The sequence below is a fragment of the Henckelia pumila genome, chromosome 4 (assembly GCF_033568475.1).
Source record: "Henckelia pumila isolate YLH828 chromosome 4, ASM3356847v2, whole genome shotgun sequence".
Taxonomy (NCBI): Eukaryota; Viridiplantae; Streptophyta; class Magnoliopsida; order Lamiales; family Gesneriaceae; genus Henckelia; species Henckelia pumila.
This window is the reverse complement of record NC_133123.1, coordinates 153,085,466-153,109,419: the sequence shown is the minus strand read 5'-3', so window position 1 is coordinate 153,109,419 and position 23,954 is coordinate 153,085,466. Positions and strand designations below refer to the sequence as shown.

General features: G+C 32.3%; 1 protein-coding gene across 1 annotated transcript; it reads right to left on the bottom strand.

Annotated features, from left to right (window-relative positions):
- Positions 1-9,686: 9,686 nt before the first annotated feature.
- On the bottom strand, positions 9,687-13,356 carry LOC140865574 (putative late blight resistance protein homolog R1A-3). Its single transcript, XM_073270254.1, has 2 exons — positions 10,630-13,356; positions 9,687-9,833 (listed from the first exon to the last, which is right to left on the bottom strand). The coding sequence occupies exons 1-2, from the start codon at positions 13,354-13,356 to the stop codon at positions 9,828-9,830; spliced, it is 2,733 nt and encodes a 910-aa protein (XP_073126355.1). The 3' UTR covers positions 9,687-9,827.
- Between the last annotated feature and the right edge of the window lie 10,598 nt (positions 13,357-23,954).

Sequence of the window (23,954 nt, the reverse complement as noted above, 5' to 3'; positions counted from 1 at the left end):
CACCATTGTTTTTGTTGGTTTTATTTCCAAGAAATATCTTTCATCTCGCAGAATAGTGTGTGTGGTACCACTATCTGGTATGCAAATTTCCATGGTATTATTTCCATGTTTGCTCATAGCATTTTCCATATCAAACTTCACAAAAATACAATAAAGAAAAATTAAGTACAATACAAATGCAAAATATAACATGCTTTATAATACAAAAATGCATAAAAAAATACAAATTTGTTACAATATAGTCCCACCAATCTTTTAATCAATGTCTTCGAAATCATTCAAAAAATCTGCAGCATTGAAACTAGTTGAACCAATTAAATGGTCACTATTTTCAACAAAATTGGTCTCTTTTCCTTTCCCCTTTGTCGATTCTTTATAGAGCTTACATAGATGTTCAGGGGTTCGACAAATATGTGACCAATGTCCTGGAGTGCCACATCTATAACAAACACTCTCAGATCTTTTTGAGTGATTTTCATTTTCACTCGTATTTTCATGCTGCCTTTTTGGTGGGTGGTTCGTGACGTTCTTTTGAGTTGAGTTATTGAAATAACTACCTCGATTATTTTTATATCCACGACCACGACCGCGATAATTTTTACGTCCACGTCCACGCCCACGTCCTCGACCACGACCAAAATCTTGTATATGCCTTTGATTTTGGTTTTCATTTTTAATTACGACATTTGCTTCTGGAAATGCCGTTGAACCAGTGTGTCGGGATTGATGATTTCTTACCAACAATTCGTTGTTCTTTTCCGCCACAAGAATACATGCGATGAGTTCAGAATATCTCGAAAATCCACGCACTCTATATTGTTGTTGCAGAGTTATATTCGATGCGTGGAAAGTGGAAAATGTTTTCTCAAGCATTTCCATCTCTGTGACTTCAAGTCCACAGAATTTCAATTGAGAGACTATTCGATACATCGCAGAATTATAATCACTGACTTTTTTAAAGTCTTGGAATCTCAACATATTCCATTCATCACGGGCGGTCGGGAGTATAACTTCTCTTATATGCTCAAATCTTTCTTTCAGCCCTTTTCATAAAATCATTGGGTCTTTTTCTGTGAGATACTTACATTTCAATCCTTCATCAAGATGTCTACGTAAGAAAATCATAGACTTTGCCTTTTCTTGTGAGGATGATATATTATTTTCTTTGATGGTATCACTTAGACCCAATGACTCAAGATGCATCTCTACATCGAGAGTCCATGGCATATAATTTTTTCCAGTGATATCGAGCGCAACAAATTCAATCATTGCCAAATTTGACATGGTGGTACTAGAAAAATAACAATGCATTTTATTAGTTAATTTCCATTAATATGACAATACAAAATAATGGATAAACGAAGATTATAAGTGCGTATACAAATAGAGAAAAAATAGGTGGTGGAAAATTGCTGGTGAGTACAAAAATCGTGAGCATGATGATCATAGTCGTTATGAAAAATATCCTTAGAAAAGCCAAAAACTCCATCTTCTTCTTTTTCGAGAAAAAAAAAATCGAGGAGAAAATGTTTTTGAGATGAAGAATGAATTTTGGTATGATTGAAAATGAGTTTGAGTGAACATATTTATAGGGCAAAAACTAGCCGTTTATGACCGTTTGTGACCGTTGGGGGTAAAGAAAAAATCGAGTATGTGTTGAATAAAAATTCATGATAATCATGTAATGCATATAATGATAATCATAATTAAATAATTATGTATATCATATCACATTATTATAATGAGGTGTCATAGACTACTTTTATATAATATTGTGAAATTATACAAATATGGTTAGTGCATATATACGCAATAAAATATATATCATATCACGTTATTATAAGGTCAGTGTCATAGACAACCTCTTATATAATAACATGAAATTATATATAGTTAGTATATATACAAAATAAATATATATCATATCACGTTATTATAAGATTAGTGTCATAGACAACCTCTTATATAATAACATGAAATTATATATAGTTAGTATATATACAAAATAAATATATATCATATCACGTTATTATAAGGTCAGTGTCATAGACAACCTCTTATATAATAACATGAAATTATATATTAATATAGTTAGTATATATACATAATAAATATATATCACGTTATTGTTTAAAAACCTTAGAGGCTTTTATACTTGTTGTATCCCTTACCGGGAGTGTGGGATGTCGTCTTAACATCCTCCCAGGATTTATAACAAGTTTTGAAAAAAAACTTATTTTTTTCATAACATGATATTATATATTAAATATATACACAATAAAAATATATAAACAGTAAAATAAAAATTCTTACTTGTTGAATATTTTTGACTTCTTCTTGTATTTTGGAGCGTCGGAAAATATAGAGAACTTTCAAGCGATCGTGCTGATAACGTGTTGTGAAAAAGTAAAAATTTATCGTAAAAAGTAAAAACTCCAAAACTCAAAATATATCAAACACTACACTTTATAATTCCTCTCTAAACTTGTGTTTTTTCTTCACAAATATTGAGGTCTATTTATAGACCATCAATTAAGAAATGTCCAAGAAATAAATATGTCATCTATTACATAATCAAAAATTAAAATATCATCACATCACCATCACAATAATTTTCAATCTAATTTTGATATATATTTTACAATAGATTGTATTATTATTGAATATTTTAAATTATTATTGATTCACATGTGAGATATTTTCATTTAACAAAATTATTGGGTATAAAAATATGTATTTTTCATAGTTACATAAAATTGATAAATTGAAGAAAAAAAATATTCTTCTCATGAACGAGGAAAGTAAGATGATATATGATACATCAAATGCAATTCAAAACATTTATCACATGCATCATAATACGATAAACTATGTTATGCAAGAAACAAAAATAACATTAAAAAAAACTAAACTAACTTTCTAGTCATAAATACAGTAAGATTGTAATTAATTTTGAAACTTAAAATTGCATAAAAAATTAATTTAACAATTAAAAACTTTTATAAGAAGCATGAATATCCTATAGATAAAATAAACATAATATGTTATTGATATCTATAAACAAAATCCAAAGATAGAGTTATAAAGAAGCATGAAAATAACAAATCAAAGGAGGGTAGATTAGGTTTTATGTGGATTTTTTTCCACAAAAATATATCAGGATGAGTTATACCTTGAGAAAAGAAGGATGATATATCACATGAAATGAGGGTTGAATGACGGGCTTTCAGATTTGTGAAAAATTAACTTTTAGTAAGTAAACAAGAGATAAGGTTGGATTAATGAACTCATCCTAGGTTTATCAAGCCGACCCATCTGCCATCCAATTTTAAATAGGAGTCTTCCATTATTCAGCCCGAGGCCAAAGAGGATGACAACGCCAACACTTGAATCAGGGGAGTTCTGTTTTAATTTTTCATTTCGTTATCATTTTGTTATTTGTGTTGTGTGTTGTGTTTTTAGTGCTAGAGCATTGAGGGCAATGCTTTAGATAAGTGTGGGGGGAGCATTCAGTGTTTTGTTGTTTGTTTTGCATTGTGTTTGTTGCGTACATGCATATAGTTCGTAAATTGTTTCATGAGTGTTTTGTGTGCATAAGTAAATGATGATTTCTAGCCTTTCTAGCCTATGACGAGATAGTTGAAAAATGATGATTTTTGAAAAATTTTAACTCTTGATTGGATTTGAGAAACCGTATGTTGTTTGTTGAATATTCTTAAGCACGCATGTTTAACCAGTGAAGTGTAGCGATGTATTAGATATTGTGGATGTATGTTGGACCATTGCACGAAAATAGGTGTTTGTGAAACTTGATAGTGTTTGAATCTTGATGATTTCTTTGATATGGCATAAACGATCTTGGGCGCACCTAGAAAAAAAAATAATAAATATTTATACAACTCCATCCGGGCCTGAAAATGATTGAAATCCTAATCCTAAAAGATCAAATTCAAGGCTAAGTATGCGGATAAAATGGGGTCGATGCTCCATCCGGGCTATAGACGAGGGGATTGAAATTCTAATCATGTTTTAGTTATAGAGTATGCAGGTAATTATTGGGGCTAAAGCAATACCGGGTGCAAAATCCGGAGGTGCGCAATTATTCTCAAGGAAGTTGTGTTGTGTTGAAGGATTGTTGAGAGGATAGTTCTTGATGGTGAGGCTTGCACTGAATTGTTATAGGTCAGCGAACAGTCTTGAAACTTTGTTCTTTTGAAGTTTCATGTAACTGGGGTAACATGGCACACACGCACGTTTGCATTCGACTGAATGTGTATCATTGATGATTGAGAGTCGCTATGAACTTATTTTTAGATGAAAGTGGTTTTCTCTGAGGCTATGATATGAGTGATTCGTCCTTACTTATGTGTTTGTTGTTTTTCATTTTGTTTTTGTATGACTTGCTCGAGGGCGAGCAAGGATTAAGTGTTGGGGTATTTGATGGGCATGTTTGTGTTGCATATTTTAATATCATTGTGTTGTTGTTTTGTATGCGTTTTAATTAAGCATTGTGTTCATATTTCATACATCGTGTCTACATTACACGCTCTCGTGTTTATTGTATAGGACGTAGCATTTTGTCGAGGAAAAGATGGAAAAGCTATTGCGCGATAATGAATTACGGAGCAACAATAATCAGAAAATCATATTTAATTTTATAGAAGTCTAAATCTGATCTCCACCGTACAGAATAAAGTTCAAGATGTTTTAAAGCAGCTGTCCAAATTTCAGCTCAATCCGACGGCTAGATTTCCAGATATGAATTTTTCAAAATCGCTGCTCGCTGGGAGAAAAGTTGCTCGCTCGATCCGCAACATCTTGCAGATCGAGCGGCCGCTGTATTTGCAAAACAGTAGGTTAGGGAAAGTTGCTCGCTCGATCTGCAACATCTTGCCGATCGAGCGAGAGGTGCTGTTCGGAAAAAAATCTGTAATTTAGGAATTTTTATTATTAAAGACTCTAACCTTAATTAAAAGATATATCTTGAATTTTAGAGTCAGTTATTGATTTTGGAAAGAGAGAGGAGACGCAGAAGAGGCTCAAGAACCATCTTGGCGGCTAGGTTTTATCTTTCTTGTTATTAGATTTTAATTCTTCTTGTTTTTATTCTTGGTTGAGGAAGACGAACCCTTGAATTTATTTATCTTGTGAGATTCAGATTTTGATTGTTTAATTCGAATTGCGTATCAAGAGTTATTCTGAATTGATTTCTATACTGCTAAATTGGAATTCAAATCCGTAATTGTTTGAAACTTTTGATTTGTGAAGAAACTACAATTAATAATCGTCCGCTTGTGAGATTAGGAATTGTAGGATAACAATTGACTAGGCTAAATTCACCCGCTTGTGTATGTGTTGTCTAGATTTATCAGTTTTACTAGTTTGAATGCTGCCGTGGGTTTAATCTGATCTCTTGTATTGAGTTAATTCATTGGTAAGAGTTAATTTAGAACGCTTGTGTCTAGTTAACTAAAATCAAGGTGAAACAGGAATTAAATTTTCAATGATGAATATTCGATGTGAATTAATTATTTTTAGAGAATCGATGATCGAGTGAATGATTTCAATGGTGTAGTCGACCGATACCAAGTCTCGTTATTTTATTGATTTTCTTATTTTAATTCTTGCATAGTAGTTATTCTAAAATTTTCAAATCCCCTTTTATCTATTTCAGTATTTTTAATAATACAAATAAATTTCACTTTCCTCGTGAGAACGATCCCTACTCTCGCTACTACATGTTTATTTAGTTAATCTGAGTTGGGTTAATTTGGGTGCGATACGACTAAGCGCTACCAATTAGCTAACACATAATATAGGTTTAAGATACACACAAAAATGATTTTTTTAAGCCAAAAGCTAACAATCACTTTTTTTTATACTACAAGAAAACATGCCAATTAGCGACGAGAACTCAATAATCGTGCCTAAATTTAACGACTACTTAATCTAAAACGTCGCTAATAGCGACTACTATATATAAGTGTGTCGTTAATTTAAATTAACGACGACTTTTTGCAATTGCGTCGCTGCAATTAGCGACGATTAGTTTAAGAACGTCGCTAATATAGAAGGCGACGTTCACCATCGATGCATTCCGTCGCGATTTAGTACGAACTTCAATGTCACGGTCCGTCGTTAATAATGTACATGATCACATTAGCGACGAGAACTCAATAATCGTGCCTAAATTTTTGTATTACTAATATTATGTATTTATAAATTACTTATGCAAATAAATTAAATATGGTTTATTATAAATATAGTTCCTTAAATATTTGAGAAATGAATATTATAGGTTGCAGCCTCATAGCCACAAAATATCTGCCTTTATCACTTCGCAAATCAAATTGAGCATATGCGAGGAAGGTCATCGTTGGAAGTTAGTTGGGCCGGCGCAACAACAGTGGTATTGGGATCAGTTTGTGGTACGTTTCAAATTAAAATAAGCACCATTGCACAATATTTGTCTTATTTAAATGACAATTAATTTATCTTTATGTATTGTAGGCTGCTTACAAGTGGAGTCCAAGATTTGATACACGAGTTAAGAAGGCTTGGAGTGTCACCATAGCATCCCTTTACAGAAAGATGGTGCATGCTTGGCGGGAAGCGGATCGAAAACCAAAGTGTCTAGCGGCAGACACTTGGAGAGCTTGGAAGCAGGTATGGGCTTCAGAGGATTTTCAAAAAATTTCAGGTATTTGCAAGGGGAATCGTCACAGTGAGCCAGCTGGTCCGGGAACTGGGATGACTAAGCATACAGCAGGTTCACGTTCGTTTGTTGATCACAATCGAACGATGATATGATCGATGTATTTGTACATATATATACAACTTGTTTACTACTATTTAAATTTAAAATTATTGAAGTTTTTATTGGATTTACAATAGCGTGCGGAGCTTGGTAGGGAGCCAAACTCGTATGAGTTGTTTCATCGGACGCACACTAATAAAGCGGGTCAATTTGTCGATCAGAGATCTCGATCTTTCAATGTAAGTATACGTGTTACAATTTTTTTACTTGTGTTTGTTTCAAATTTATAATATTGTTTCTAAATTAGATTTGAAATTAAATTAAATTAATGATGTATTCTATTAGGATGCGTTCGAACGCCAGCGTCAGTTAAGATCATCCAACTCTCAGGATACTCCCATCTCTTGTCTAGAGATGAATCAGGTTTATCTGGAGGTAGCCGGTGGTGTGCAGAAGGGGGGAAAGTCTATGGTTTAGGGCCACAGTCAGTTGGTTTGTATCCTGAGGCTACTGCGCAGCGAGGACGCCAGAGTAAGGCTTCTTCCAGTGCCGCTACGAGAGCGGAAGTTGAATTGCAAAGAGAGGAGATCATGCGTCAGATGACAAGGAGAAAACAAAGCTCCGTGATCAGATCAAGACACTGGAGAATACAGTTCGTGCCTTGGTGGCTAGTTTGGACCCGGGAAAGAAGAAAAAATCCGTCACTGCGGCCCATTTCACACACGTGTCTGGCACGTATGGAAATCAGGAGGATGACGATGATGAAGGAGACTACTTGTTGTATGGGGATGACGAGGAGGATGATGACGAGACCCAGCCCCCTTAGTATCTGAAGTTTCAGGGTTTGAAAAACAATTAAATATGTATTTTGGTGCATGCTAACTTGTCTGTTAATTGCTAGTAATGTGGAGCAACAATGAACCAATCTAATCTGTGTGTTTTGGATGAACATTTTATATATTTAGCTATAAAATATTGTAACAATAAATATGGTATATAGTATTAAAAAACCAATAACAAATAATAGTATCATATTAAAAAAGCAAAAAAAAATTTAAAAAAAATACTATTGCCATATTTAGCGACGAATAATTTATATTCTAGTCGCTGAATTAGCGACGCTTTACAAACTCTTCGTCGTTATTAACGACTAAAACATCGTTATATATGTCGCAATTAACGATTATCTAAAGGAAATAATACGTCGCAAATAGCGACGAACTACATGTAAATTTGTTACTAATTGCGGCGAATTGTTTTAGTTATTTCGTCGCTGATTGCGACTCTTTTTTTTCTATTTTCGTCGCAATTTGCGACAGAATGATTTAACAACCGTCGCAATTAGCGATTAAATAAAATATTTATGCATATCGCTAATAGCGACGAAAAATTTCAGGTGTGTCACTAATTGCGACGAAAAAAAAACATGAAGATCGTCGCAATTAGCGACAACTGTGTTCTTGATGAACGTCGTTATTAACAACAAAATATATATTCGTCGCAATTAGAGACAACTTTAGTAACGTCGCAAATTGCGACGAAATGACATTTAATGCGTCGCTAATTGCGACGTTTTTTTACATTTAGTCGTTAATAACCAACGACGAAGATTTTACTGACGATTTTATTATTCGTCGCTAAATCGTCGCTATTTTAAATTTAGCGACGGTTAAGGGCCATTAAATTCGTCGCTAAATGCCGAAATTTCTTGTGGTGTTAGTTATTGCAAACACTCCAAAATAGATTCATATCCCTATCATGATCTGCACAACGTGAAATGAAAGCACATATCCCATTTTCCCATAATTTTTTCACAACTTGAAATGAAATCATGATCTGCCAAAACCAAACCAGAATTTATACAGTAGCTGTATTTTTTCAATTTTGTAAATTTGTAAATTGTGTCATTCTAGATGTTGATGCATGTTAAGTCTTCTTCCTTTAAAAAAAACATCGTGAGACTGAAATCATTGAACACACATGCTCTATATTTTAATAATAATAATTATTTTTAATACTCAAGCTCTGAATCTATTCGATATAAGTAGAGAAATTAAACTATTTAGTCAAAATTCAAGCTCCGTTAATATTGAATGAGTTTAGCATTGACAGATAAAATCAACTCCACTTGAAATTATGCATTTCGGTTTCCATTTTTTATTGGCCGAGATGCAATTAAGGCAAGAAATAATATATGACCTTTAATTTGTCAAGATGGAAAGAGGGGGACGATTTTTCTGAGTTCAATAACAAGTCATACGGCTGGAACAACATCATAAACAACATATTGAAAACCTCAGGGATATTTCACAAAGAGAAGAATATATGTTAGTATAAAAATTAGAGCGTCGAATATCAATAGGTTCACAAGAATTCAGAAGAATATATGTTAGTATAAAAATTTGAGCGTCGAATATCAATAGGTTCACAAGAATTCAAATACCAAACAAAATACGAATCAAGGAATTGCATGGGCTTTGATGGGATTTGGAATTGGAAATACCATTTTAGTGGTCGGCAAAACGAGATTTCAAAACTGGATTGACATTTGATGCGATTCTATGGGATTTTATTTAACTCAGTGAAATTCATGGGATTTCATGGGATTCGGGTTTAATATTAAATTTATATAGAATAGTTATAAATTTTAAGTTTTCTTCAAAAATTTTTACAAAATATCATTTATATAAAATTTATAATATCAAATTCTACTATATATTTTAGCTTTTTGCTAAACACCAAAATGAAATTCCAATTCGATGTATATAAAATTCAATTCCAATTCTAAATCCAAATCCAATTCCAAATTCTATTTTTTAAACGCTTCTAAACACAGTGGAACGAGAATAACTAAATAAATCAAACTTTAACATATAAACAAAGAATATTTGCTCAGAAGTATAGACTCACCTCAGGACAGAGAAGAATTCAAAACAAAACAAAAAAAACATGAGAAATTACCTCGAAATCGGTCCAGAAGCTGCCAAATGCACGAGGATACAACAAGATTGTGTCCAACGAGAACGTGAAAGACGGATTTGGGGCGAAAAGCTAAGATCAGTCAAGGCTTCTAGATCTGCATTGAGATTGATTAAGATCCGAAAGACTATTATACGGTATTTGATTTTTTTTAATGGGTTAACTCGTATCACGTATTAAAATTCGTTTCACACAAGTGTCTTATATTTGAGACCAATTATTAAATTGGAAGATTCAACATAATCAGGCAAAAAAAATAATAAAACAGAAGATAATTGATGAATAACATAATAATGACATGTTGAAAATGTGTGATAAAATATCAAGAAAAAAAAAGAAAAAAAAGTCGAAATATCTAACAAGTAATAATAAAGATACAAATATTTAACAACTCATAAAAGGAAAAAAAAAATTGGAATATGTATTTATTGGCATAATTAGCTACATTTATCATCACATGTATGTGTTTCAAAAAATTTCAAAACATGAACATCTTCATTAATTCAATCGGATGTCTAATTGATCACAAATAAAATGTTTTGAAGCACGTATTTCTTAATAGTATTAAAAAAAACAATTTATGTATTATGTACTCCCTCCGTCCCATATATATTGTCTTCTTTGGATTTTCACACATATTAAGAAAAAAGTATTGGAAAAACAAATTTTATATAAACTTCATATTTTATCCCTATTCAATGTATTAAAAATGATTGCACAATTTTTAAGGTGTAATTAATAGAGTTATATTAGTAAAAAAATGTAAAAAATATTACTAAATATGGTATATGAATATATATTTGAGACAAACAAAAAAGAAAACATGAAGAATATAATTGGAACGGATTGAATATTTAGAATAGCAAAATAAGAATAATTTATTTATAACTTACGTCCAATCGGATATTTATCCTCTGATCAGATAAGTGTCTGGTCCTTACAAGGGGCCGAGCCATAGGCCTTTTCACGACTACCTGAAGGTCAGAATTTCCGAGGTTTTGTTGGTCTTCTTGTATCTTCATTGCAGAAGAATTGACTGATTCACTACATAGTGCTACTGAAATTGATCCAAGTGTTGGTATTTCTCCAATACCAAGTGGGATTTCCTTCAAGCATTTAACAAATTCGAGTTGAAGTTTCTCAAGGCTTGGGAAGTGAGAGCTGTCTGCTATCCACTTCTGAAGATTTGTCTTAATAATTATTAATGACTTCAATTCGAGGAATTGTCCTTCCACAGGATTCCATTCAAGCCCTATGACTGCACGATCCCTCAATGTCAGAACTTCAAGTTGAGGCATTGCACCAACCATCGTCAAATCTTCCCAAGACATGTTGCACCCTTTTAAAGTTAACTTCTTTAGCGACCTTGGAAAGCAGAAATTTTTTCCCACATCAAACTCACCGTCTAAATAAAATGTTTCGAGATTGCGTGAAGGGGTGAGATTGTAAACTTGGGAGTCATCCCATCTACTTTCCCACCTGAAAGTGATTCCCAGTTTCTTTAAATTTGGGATTCTACCAACAACCTCATCCGTACACTTCAGATTCCTCGTGGTATAAAGTGTTTGCAGGTTTTTCAGCACATTGTTTTGGTTGTCGGTGCTCCGAGGATCAGGCAAACAGAAGTCTATACTTACCGTTTTTAGATGCCTGAGTTGTGGCATTTCCCATATTTCAGCTGGTAGCTTTATTGCCTCATCAGTTAGATAATAACCAGAGATGGTGATACTCTGCAGATTCCATAGTAGGGATATAGATTCCAGAGGACTCCATGGCATTAGATGGGATGAAATCGCCAAATCAATGTATCTCGAATTAACTAGTTGTGGGATTACTTTGCAGGAATACAGACCATCCGTGCTGAGTACTCTTAGCAGACTAGAACAAATAAGCAGCTTTGTTGATGTGGATTTTGATTTAATGCATATCAATGAACGGGTACATGATACTAAATTCATGTCCTCAATGACCTGTTCTTGACACAACTCTTCATCGGAGCTCTGATGAATAATAAGCCGACGCTTATTGTCGATGATTCTGCTTTGATTGTTGAGGTTATGCGTCGTATCGACACAAATAAATTTCTGCTTTTGAGCTTCCCTGAGGCATAGGTCTCTTAAGAGATCATGGATGGCGCAAGTTTTGATTCTGTTCCTAGACCCGTAATCATGAACCTGAATCAGATTTCTATCTATCAGATCTTTTAAATTGTCCTCTGCAATTTCCTCCAAGCTTCTACATCTTTTCGGTTTAAGAATCCCATCTGCTACCCATAGTTTAAAGAGCTTTGAAATTATAATCCTACTGTCTTCTGGAAATGTCGCCATATAAAGGAAACATGGTTTTAGATGAACAGGTAAGTGCTTATAACTTAAAGATAATATCTCAAAACAGTGCCCATCACCTCCCATATTCAATTCCGCATGTGTATGATTAGCAACGTATTCCCAATATTCAACCGTTCGATTAGACTTTGCGAGAAGTCCACTGATAACAACAATGGCTAGAGGAAGTGCTCCACAATTTCTCACAATTGCCTTGCCTACTTCCTCGAACTCGGGAGGGCAACTTTCTTTTCCAAACACCTTATCACAAAACAAAACCCAACTTTGATCCTCGTCTAGAAAATGTAGTTGATGAGGGGCACAGGAGTGAAAACCATTGGCCACATTCGTTAGTCTCGTAGTGACCATGACTCGACTACCATTGTTATTATCCGGAAAAAACCTCTTTATCCCATCCCAAACCTCAATATTCCACATGTCATCCATCACAATGAAATATCTTCTACCAAACAAACTTCTATGCAGACGTGATCCTTGTTCATGATCATTCTCTCCAGCGATTTTTTCACCTTCCCCTGCAAGAACTCCAATATTCTTTAATAGGTCAAGAAGAATTCCGTGGACACTGTATTGTTGAGATATTGTAGCCCAAGCATGAAGATCAAAGTGGTTCCCAATTACTGGATTGTCGAAAACATTTTTCGCCAGGGTAGTCTTCCCAATGCCACCCATCCCAACAATGGGAAGAATCTGGAGATTTGATTCGTCTCCAGTGAGTGTCTCCATTAGTTGAATCAAATCGTCATCAAGTCCCACCATAGTATTCTTGCTTTTGGAAGCATCTTGTATGAAAGAACCAGCCGGCGCACTGTTTCTTGGCCGCTGCACGATTTTTATCCCTTGAGTTTCTTTAATCTTCATCACGTCTATCTTCATAGAATCGAATTCATCAATTACTTTCTGCAAATCTCGACTGAACAGAGTGAAGCTCCTCAATACACTTGGGAGGCCCATTTTCTTGAAAAAATGGTCGAAATGACTAAACATCCCCCTTCTTCTCCTTTCGGGTTCAGAAATTGGGAGAATATGATCCACCACGCGGCTCTCAATAATATCTTCTGCTGCATATGCTGATCTTGAAATTTTTTCCTCCAATGCCTGAATCTCGTCCCCGCTTACTGGCGAAAAATCCTCGAGAAATTCTTGCAGGAAAATGATATTATGAAGCAAAGAATCGATCTGGGCTTTGTTAAGAACACCTATTTGGAGCTTTGGGTGTTGCAATAAATGGTCAAGAATATGTGTGAGAGAGAGAAGAGATGCATAAGCTGCCATTGCTGATATCTCGGTGGCCAAAAATCAATCTGTTGGTTTCTCTATTTTTGTAAAGTCAACTTTCTGCGTTGACCCACAATTACTAAAGCAACACCCCAATAATCGAGTCCAGTTGGATATCATTTTTCAGGAATAATTTTTCAAAATTCGACATAAATGCATATTGTAGACTTCCCCTCTTCGCACACAATCCTCTATTAAAAAAAAGGAAAAGCAACATGTGTTACACGTTGGATTACACACTTAAGATGAAATTACAAAATTATTCCTTCATTTTATTTGAAAAAATTCTTTCCAAAATACATCAAGGATATTTATGTAATGTCAAGGGTAACATGTAACGTGTAACTCAACGTATAACCATCTGTGTAAATGTAACATCACCCAAAAAATATAGCTTTTAAGTCATTCATTTTTCAAAAAATAAACTGAAAACCCTTGTATCAGAAATTGCCGTAACACACGTTTATAATGTATAGTTGGTCATACTTTCTTTACTTTTATTAACCAAAATCACTTATAAAAAAATAAGCTGAAAACCTCATGCGTCAGAAATTGGGGTAATCCATGCTTATAATCCATGTAGTTGGTCATACTTTCTTTACTTTTATTAATCCAAATTACTTAAATACCCTCAAATCTTTAAATATAATTAATTTTTGATGGGTTTTTTTTCTTATATTTGTATTAACCCAAATGACATAATATTTCAACAAATGCAAACGATCATACTTTTTCTTTAAATAAAATGGAAAAATAAAACTATTTGAAACATTATACAAAATAGGGGTACTAAATAATATATATAATTGTGCAATTGATTTAAAAATAAAATTGTATACTATTTTTTTAATAAAAAAAACAACTACAATATATGATTGATTATTAGATTTTGAAAAACTAAAGTGAGGGATATAGAAATAAATTAATATTTTTTATTTGGTTAAGAATTCGAATACACAATAATGGTGTTAAAAATAAAATTAAATCATCTTAAAAAATTTATTAACATCAAAAAATATAATCGAGGAACATAATTTTTTTTATAATTTTTAAATAAATTAATAATATAATTATTATAATTTATTTTTTCATATTCTTCCTTATCTTAGGATCATTGTATTGAGTGTGATTTGATTTTTATATTGTTAAAAATTTGATTTTAAAAAAATACATCAGTACTTACACTGAAAGACTTCTCATTATAAATATCTAATAAAATAGTTTAATAACAAGTATGATAAATTTAATAGTTTAAAATTAATGAAAATTTTAATAAAAACTTGAATGATATTAAAATGTATTTACTACGTCAATGAATGTTGAAATTTTTAATTCGCATTTGAGGTCAATCATATTTTGTTTACCAACATTTTTTTAGATTGAATTAAAATTTTATTTTTTAAAAAATATTATTTCTTTCTTATTATTACTATTTTATATATTAATATATATGTTATGTAATGTATTATTTTGATAATGCTATAATAATTTATTTACTATGTAAATTTTATTAATATTATCATTATTATTTATATTATGTTTTTTAAACAAAGTTACAAAATAATAAAAATAACGTGTTTGGTTGGCTGTTAGCAAGTTGGTGAATTTATTATTTCAAATTGTGGTGTTTTCCCATTTTATAATATTAAAACTTAAAATAATTCAATTAAAAATAACATGTTGAATCATAATACATGGAAAAATAAATCGACAAATATTATATTTCAAATATTTGAGGATATATTTATGTCCTTTGAGGTAATAAAAAGTCAAAAAAAAATATGAAAATTGCATTTGAGACGCGTATTACACCAATTTCTTATGCAAGGGATTTTCAGCTTATTTTTTGAAAAACAAAGGACTTAAAAGCTAATTTATTTTTTATAGAGGCTTTTATGTTATATAGAAATTTACAAAGGGGCCGAATACCATTAACCCATAGTTACTGGTGGTATATGGATGCACCGTGTGCTTGTGCAATTATTTGTTTTCTCAAAAATAATTTTGAAGTTTAATATTTCGGTTAATTGGAGATAAATCCCTAACCAAAACTTAAAGTTTGTGTTCAATCCTCAACTCAGAAAAACTTATTCCGAAATCCACGACCCTCTTCAAAACTCCCTAGCAACTAATTCACACATATTTTCCCTTTTTTTATTTTCTCTTCTCCTTCTTTTTCTCTCTGTCGTTCCCTGTATTTTTTTTCTCCCTTATCACCTTCTTTCTCCTCCCAACCCAGACGTAAACCTATTGCAGAGAATAAAGAGAGGCTAAAACCTAACCGCGGCCAAAGCCCATAGGCCGACCGACGACGCCATTCCAAAAAAATAGGAAGTTTTTTCAATTTCTTGTGTTTGTGATCAATTTTCTCGTTAATTAATATTGTTTTTACTCTAGATGTCGTTCGAAAATATTTTTCTTTCTCGATTGCCCGTTGGTTATTGTGCGATATTTACAAGTGTTTGTCTACCCCAATATACAACATGAACCCAGACCTAAAAACTCCATTGATGGCTTCATGGGAAAGACAATGGTACACCGATACCCACTGGATTACAAATACCACGATCGACAAAACCCAAGGTTGTGCCTATTTATATCGGTTTCACTTTAATTTATATATGTTGGTTTTTTATTTTATTTGGCAGTTTTTTTTTTAAGAATTGCACTAGTTTTTCTTGATATTGTGTTGTGTTGGTTTCAAAGCTCTTTATATTTGAATGAAATTTATGAAATTTTCCTAGAATTTAGAATATAAATCATTTAGCTAAAGTATTTGTCACATTTTTGTTCTTATTGTGTTTGTCTTTCGATTTGATTTGTGCATATTTCTCCTTTATTTATATTCATTTTTTCGATTTTTGGCAATTTTCTTCGAATTGTGATGGTTTGTCTTAGAATTGATCGGATCTATGTTCGAATTGTTTCAGTTTATTCAATTACAAAGTCGTAAATATGCATTACATGATTACATCAAATTGAGATCAACCAAAAATTGAAAATTTCTAATTTATGTTCTTTGTTTGGCTTGGTGGATTGTATTTCTAATATTTGAAAAGTTTATGGGAGTTACTCTTCTTTTTTCGTTTGTTTTCATTTCTTTCAATAATTTGCAACTAACTAAGCACGGGGTACAAGTGTTCCATGATAAATTTTTTATTTTTTGTGGGCAACATTGACATTCTCTGTATTTTAAGTTTCATGTATGAATCTGTCTCGCATTGTTCTTATCTCCAAGTTTATAATTTTCTCATGCCAGTATGAAGAAACTTGGTCTAAAAGTTGTTGAATTATGTATTCCCTCCCTTTAAGTGTGATATTGTCGTTCTTGTTCAGGTAAGGTCTTAGTTTGAATACATTATTAAATCATTACTTTGAAATAAATTAGGTTTTGATTTTTGTGCTGTTTTTTATGTTACTAAATTTTATGGTACCTGTTGTTCGAACAAAATTAAAAAAATTTATGTTTTATATTTGAATTTCTCATGGTGAGACTGAGAGAAATACGTCATATGGCAGATATAACCATCACGGTATTCTCCCACTTTTATTAGAAACATCAATTGAAAGTTTAGCTCCAAAATTGAGTGAGAGCGAGATTCTCCCATTTATATTAGAAACGTCAATGGAAGTTTAGCTCAAATTGATAGAAGGTAAAAATCAAAAATAAAATTTGTAGCTTGTTGTGTGGATTAAGATGCCCAAAATTTCTATAATAGTTTGAGTATGATCATGAGTTGAAAAGTTTTCAAGTTCATTTTTGAATGTAGAATATTGCGATGTTTATTATGAATCTTATGTTATAGTTATATAATGAAGTGTTTGTTTTTCTGAAGAAGTTATAATGTATTATTAATAATATTTATTGGCATGTGATTTATATATTTTGGGATTTTTATTCGAAATATGTTTTCATATTCTTTCATGGTCATCAAGGCTCATATGCACATGTTCAATATATTGCAATTAATACCTCTTTTTTATTACCAAATTTGCTTCTTTTTTTCATGCACAGGAGAAGGAGAATGGTGGAATGGGATATAAATGTCTTTTGCTTGCGGGTTTTTCTTCTATTTACTGCTAGTTCTTGTTCGATTTTTGACGGTTTTGTTTGGTTTTGATTAATTAGATGCCATTTTTTGTTCTATTTTCCGCTGCTTTCTGTTTGATTTTCGCATAATTTTACTCAATTTTCCGCTGGTATTTTGCTACTGAATTTTCACATTTTTCGTGATTTTAAGTGTGTCATAGTTGATTTCATACTGTTTTTTGTCACTTTGATTTTGTTGATCTCAATTTCTTATTGATTTCATTGTCCAATGGATTCTTTCGATGTTAGGGGTTTGCTTTGCTTCTTGATTGTTATTGATTGTTTTTAATTGTTGGTTCAGATTATATTTCTTAAATTTTGATTATTTGATTTTAAAGTTCACTCTCAGAAGATGAATTATATTGTGCAAATTACAGCAATATAAAACTGATTCCATGTGCAAACGTCATCGAGGCTTGTGTTTGGTGCCATAGAAAGGAACATAACATATGCACATTCAAAGAAGGGGTTTAAGATTATGTTTTCTGATAATATGTAACACGTGCATTTAATATTTTAATTTTTATCTTGTTTCTCAATTTTTTATTTATATGTTCTTGGTTTCTTGGCAGGAGTCAGAGGATGTATGTTACATTGGCAGGAACCCCATTTAAGAAGCATATATATACATCTAGTATTTGAAGAATGAAATTAGTCTTGTATTTGATGATCAAATTATTTTGGTGACTCAAATATGTAGTACTACTAATAGTAGTACACATATGTATACGTTGTCATATTTTAAATATTTGCTGGTAGAATTAATTGAACCACAAATTTTAACATTAGTACTACGTAACAATGCGGTTGCTACTGAATATATGTAAACGTACCAAGACATAACAATGGAACTGGTACTGAAGATGCATGAAAGAACCAAGACATAATATTACAGGTATTTTTAATTGTACCACAATTTTCCACATTAGTACTACGTAACAATGGAACTGATACTGAACATACATGAAAGAACCAAGACCATGATGTTACAAATATATGTATACGATACCATATTTTTACAATATTGGTACTGAGCATAGTTTAATTTTACCACATTTTGCCACATTAATACTACGTAGCAATATTGCAATGGTATTGAATACGTGAAAGAATCAAGACCATGATTATACACATATATGTATATGATACAATATTTTAACTATATTAGTACCACATGTAAAAATGTACAAATATTTTGCCACATTAGTACTACATAAAAATGCAATTTGTATTGAAAATACGTGAATGAACCAATATCATGATGTAACATACACACACACACACATACACACACACACACACATATATATATATGTATATATATATATATATATATATGATACAAAAATCTTAACTATATCAGTACTACAATTAGTCTTAATTGTACCACATGTGTCCACAATAGTACTACGTAACAATGTAAATGGTACTGAATATACGTGAAAGAACCAAGATCATGATGTTACATATATATCTCGTAAGTATAAACATATCTTTGAGTATAAATATATGTTTGAGAGACTTATATGTCATTAAATTAATTACCATAAAGGTTACATGCATATTGGATTCATAAAAATATGTTTGATTGAGCTATATGTGATTAATGACGATAGATGTTACATATATCTTGGATTTATAAACATGCGTGTCAGTGAATTATATGTCATTAATGACCATAAATGTTACGTATATCTTGGATGTATAAATATATGTTTGAGTGAATTATATGTCATTAACGGTCATATATGTTACATATATCTTGGTTGTATAAAGGCGGATCGGAGTATCACATACCCACAGGGTATTGTGGAGGATGTTTTGGTAAAGGTCGATAAGTTCATATTTCCAGCAGATTTTTTGATTTTTGACATGGATGAAGATGAAGAAACTCCCTTAATTTTTGGGATGTTACATATATCTTGGATATATAAACATATGCTTTAGTGACTTATATGTTATTAATGACCATGAATATTACATATATTTTGGTTGTATAAATATATGTTTGAGTGACTTATATGTCATTAATCGACATATATGTTACATATATCTTGATTGTCTAAACATAGGTTTGAGTGACTTATATGTCATTAATGATCATATATGTTACATATATCTTGGATATATAAACATATGCTTTAGTGACTTATATGTTATTAATGACCATAGATATTATATATTTTTTGGTAGCATAAACATATGTTTGAGTGAATTATATCTCATTAATGGGGTACCAAACGTCTTATAAACTAGTACTTATGTCTTGATATATGGTACACAATAGCTTAGTTGTGGTATCAATAATACCCAATGTGAGGTACCATGAACATATGTATGATTTAGTGATCTTCGTTCTTGTAATGTATTAGCAGTACAAAAGATCTTATTATGTAGTACTTATGTTTTTATTTGTGGTACATTTTAGCTTAATTGTGGTATCAATAATACCTAATGTGTGGTACCATAAACACATGTATGGGTTAGTGTTCTTTTTTCTTGGATGATATTAGCAGTACGAATGGTCTTACTATTTAGTACTTATATCTTAATTTGTAGTACATTACAGTTTAGTTATGGTATAAATAATCCCTAATGTGTGGTATCATGGATACATATATGATTTAGTGGTCTTCGTTCTTGTAACGTGTCAACAATACAAATGGTCTTGTTATGTAGTACTTATGTCTTCATTTGTGGTATACTCAAGCCAAATTATGGTATCAATACTAAGCAATGTGTGGTACTATGAAAATATGTATGAGTTAGTGATATTTGTTCTAGTGTGATACTAATAGTACAAAACGTCTTACAAAGTAGTACTTATGTCTTGATATGTGGTACATAATAGCTTAGTTTGGGGTATCAATAATACCCATTGTGAGGTACCATGAACATATATATGCTTTAGTGGTCTTCATTCTTGTAAGGTATTAACAGTACAAAATATCTTATTAGGTAGTACTTATGTCTTTAATAGTGGTACATTTTAGCTTAATTGTGGTATTAATAATACCAATGTGTGGTACCATAAACACATGTATGGGTTAGTGATCTTTGTTCTTGGATGATATTAGCAGTACAAATGATCTTACTATGTAGAACTTATGTCTTGATTTGTGGTATACAATAGCTTAATTGTGGTATCAATAATATCCAAACACGATACCATGGACACATATGAGTTGTATTCATGCACTCGATACTAATACCAAGTATTAGTAATACTAGTACTACATTTACGTACACCTGATACTAATATCATGATCAAAATAATGATACTTCTAGAATATATTAGTACTACATGAGATTGAAGAAAAAAAACACCAACAACGTCAAGATAAAACCAAATAACACCAACACCAAGAAATTAAATCAGTACTTATGTCTTTAATAGTGGTACATTTTAGCTTAATTGTGGTATCAATAATACCAATGTGTGGTACCATAAACGCATGTATGGGTTAGTGATCTTTGTTCTAAGATGATATTAGCAGTACAAATGGTCTTACTATGTAGTACTTCTGTCTTGATTTGTGGTATACAATAACTTAATTGTGGTATCAATAATATCCAAACACGGTACAATGGACACATGTATGAGTTGTATTCGTGCACTCGATACTAATACCGGGTATCAATAATACTAGTACTACAGTTACGTGCACCTGGTACTAATATCATGATCAAAATAATGCTACTTCTAGAATATATTAGTACTACATGGGGTTGAACCAAAAAACACCAACAACGTCAAGATAAAACCAAATAACACCAACACCAATAAATTAAATTAGTATATAAATGCAATTTGCAAAACAAAACAAACTACTACTAGTACTACATATTTGAGTCACCAAGATAATTTGATCATCAAATACAAGACTAATTTCATTATCCAAATACTAGATGTACATCCCCGCTTCTGAAATGGGGTTCCTTCCAATGTATCATACATATTTTGAATCCTGCCAAGAAACCAAGAACATTATAAATAAAAAGTTGCAAACAAGAATAAAAATTAAAACATTAAATGCATGTGTTACATATTATCAGAAATCATAATCTTAAACCCCTTCTTTGAATGTGCATATGTTATGTTCCTTCGTATGACACCAAATTTTAAGAAATATAATCCGAACCAACATTTAAAAACAATCAACACCAATCAAGAAGCAAATCAAACCTCAAACTTTGAGAGAATCCATTCGACAATGAAATCAATAAGAAATTGAGATCAACAAAAAGAATGAAGCAAAAAATAATATGAAATCAACTATGACAAACTTAAAACCAACGAAAAATGTGAAAATTCAGTAAAAAATACCAGCGGAAAATTAATTAGAATTATAATATATACAATAACACAAATAACGTTTACACACATCATGGTATAAAACAATCTCACATATAAATAAACAAGAAAAATATACAAAACAAAAACCACCGGACACGCCCTAGTATACTTGTAGATATATATACTGGTATAGACAAAACTCAGACATCAACTCGAGATATTACTACCTCTAGAAGTAGTACCATCTTTGGGCTCCTGATGACTTTAGCTACCTGCCATATCTACACACAAAACAACAGTAACCCCATGGGATGTGTGTTCAAACACACCGGATTGTCATTGCAACAAAGTCAAAATGTTTAGAATTAATTAAGAAGTATCATTATTGTAATCAAAACTTTCAGAACTAATTGAAGACAAGGATTACAATTTACACGTTTCATCAAAACTCATCAATGTTCAATCACATGGATTTCTCAGGATCACATCGTCCTTTAGTCATTGATTTTCAAATAATAAGCACACACAGTTAAAATAAGAAGCTAGCAGCTATTTTAAATATTCTTGAATATTCTTGAACCCAAAGAAGAAATTTAAGGGAGTACAATGACCAATATTTTTCGATGTCGTAGCTAAGAATTTCTGTGAGACCTCGGTTCTAAACAACTAATCTCGAAATTTAACAACAATTAAGCATACAAGATCCAAGACCAAAGTAAGAAAGAAATTTTTTTTTTTAAAAGAAGAGCACTGCGCCCGCGCAGAGCCTTAGCACAAAATCACGTGCGCCCGCTTAGGAATATCGCGCTCCCGCGCAGTGTTCACGCACCAAAAAAATAAAAACTTCCCAAAGCTGCGCGCCCGCGCGTCTGCATTGCGCGCCCGCGCAGCCACTTCGAATTTTGGCATTTTTGACTACAAAACTCCTTTCCAAGTTCCTTATACAATACCAAAGGCAACCAAGATCCAAACATCATAAATACATGAAATAAAAGGAGTTCAACAGCTGTTCAGAAGTAGAGGACATACAACAAAACATGACGACAAAGTTCGATATCTAAACATGTTCCAATACAACTAGGTAGACATGCTGACACGACTTCTAAACCGAGTCTCACTTCTACCACTTTCCCTCGAAGCTAACCATGCCTCTTCTGACTTGGTCCTGCCCCACCTGTTGTCAAGTACACATACAAAACAAAGCAACAGCCGGAAGTTTACTGAGAATGACATTCCCAGTAAAAGCAACATATCAAGAAATACAGCAAGAAACATACTTTCAATACAATAATGTAATCAATAACAACGTAATGAAATGCATGTCTTTAAACCGGGATATCAAATCTGATAACGAGGGATTGTTGCTGTGCTTTTGGGATCCCGAGGATAAGATCACGTAACAACTCACCGACTCTCCCAATCGAGGTGGTGCCACGTATCTCACTCCTCTAGACTTTGAGCAACTATAATGAGTATGCTAGCACCAGACGAAACGACTACGACCTGGGCCACTCAATCATAGTTCCCAAACGTCTAAACAAAAAGGGCGGTTCTGCCCGCTGAAAACAAGATTGGCTCAAGATGAATGCATAACATAAACATAACACATAAGCCATTTAACCAAAGTCAATAAAATCAAACAAGACACAAGTTCCTCATGCTAGAACAAGTGTAGATGCAAGTATGTGATTTCAAAGGGAAAACTCAAGAACCACAGTCCCGAGAATGATATCCCGCTACGATGACTGCTGTTACCTTTCAATGCAGTAGCTCCCAAATCTGTATACGCTATAAAAGAGATTGTATCAAATTCAATCCAATCTAAACAACCACATGGCAAAGGTTCAAGGTAAACTCTTTATACCGTTCTTCGTTCAAATATCTGAAACGATCAAACAGCTGCTAACTCAGGGCTTGACAACTCCAAACGAATCTGTTCAGATACAAGAGATGATTGATCAATAACCACGATCAACTTACAAGCCAAGTTCATAACTCAAAAACGGTTCGAAACTCCAAAAACTCAAACCGACTGCATAACGGCTATAACTGAACAAACCAGCAACGCAGACAGCAGTTCAATACCGATATAATCTCATAACAATGCTAAAAAAACAACAACAAGGCAAACCCAACAAATCTCAAAACCATGATTTTCGAAAATGGCTTCAAAAAATCATAACAAATCCGAACGTCGCTCTATTTCAA

Excerpts from the sequence above, each read along its gene's own strand:
- LOC140865574 (XM_073270254.1), bottom strand. The coding sequence starts at position 13,356 with ATGGCAGCTTATGCATCTCTTCTCTCTCTCACACATATTCTTGACCAT.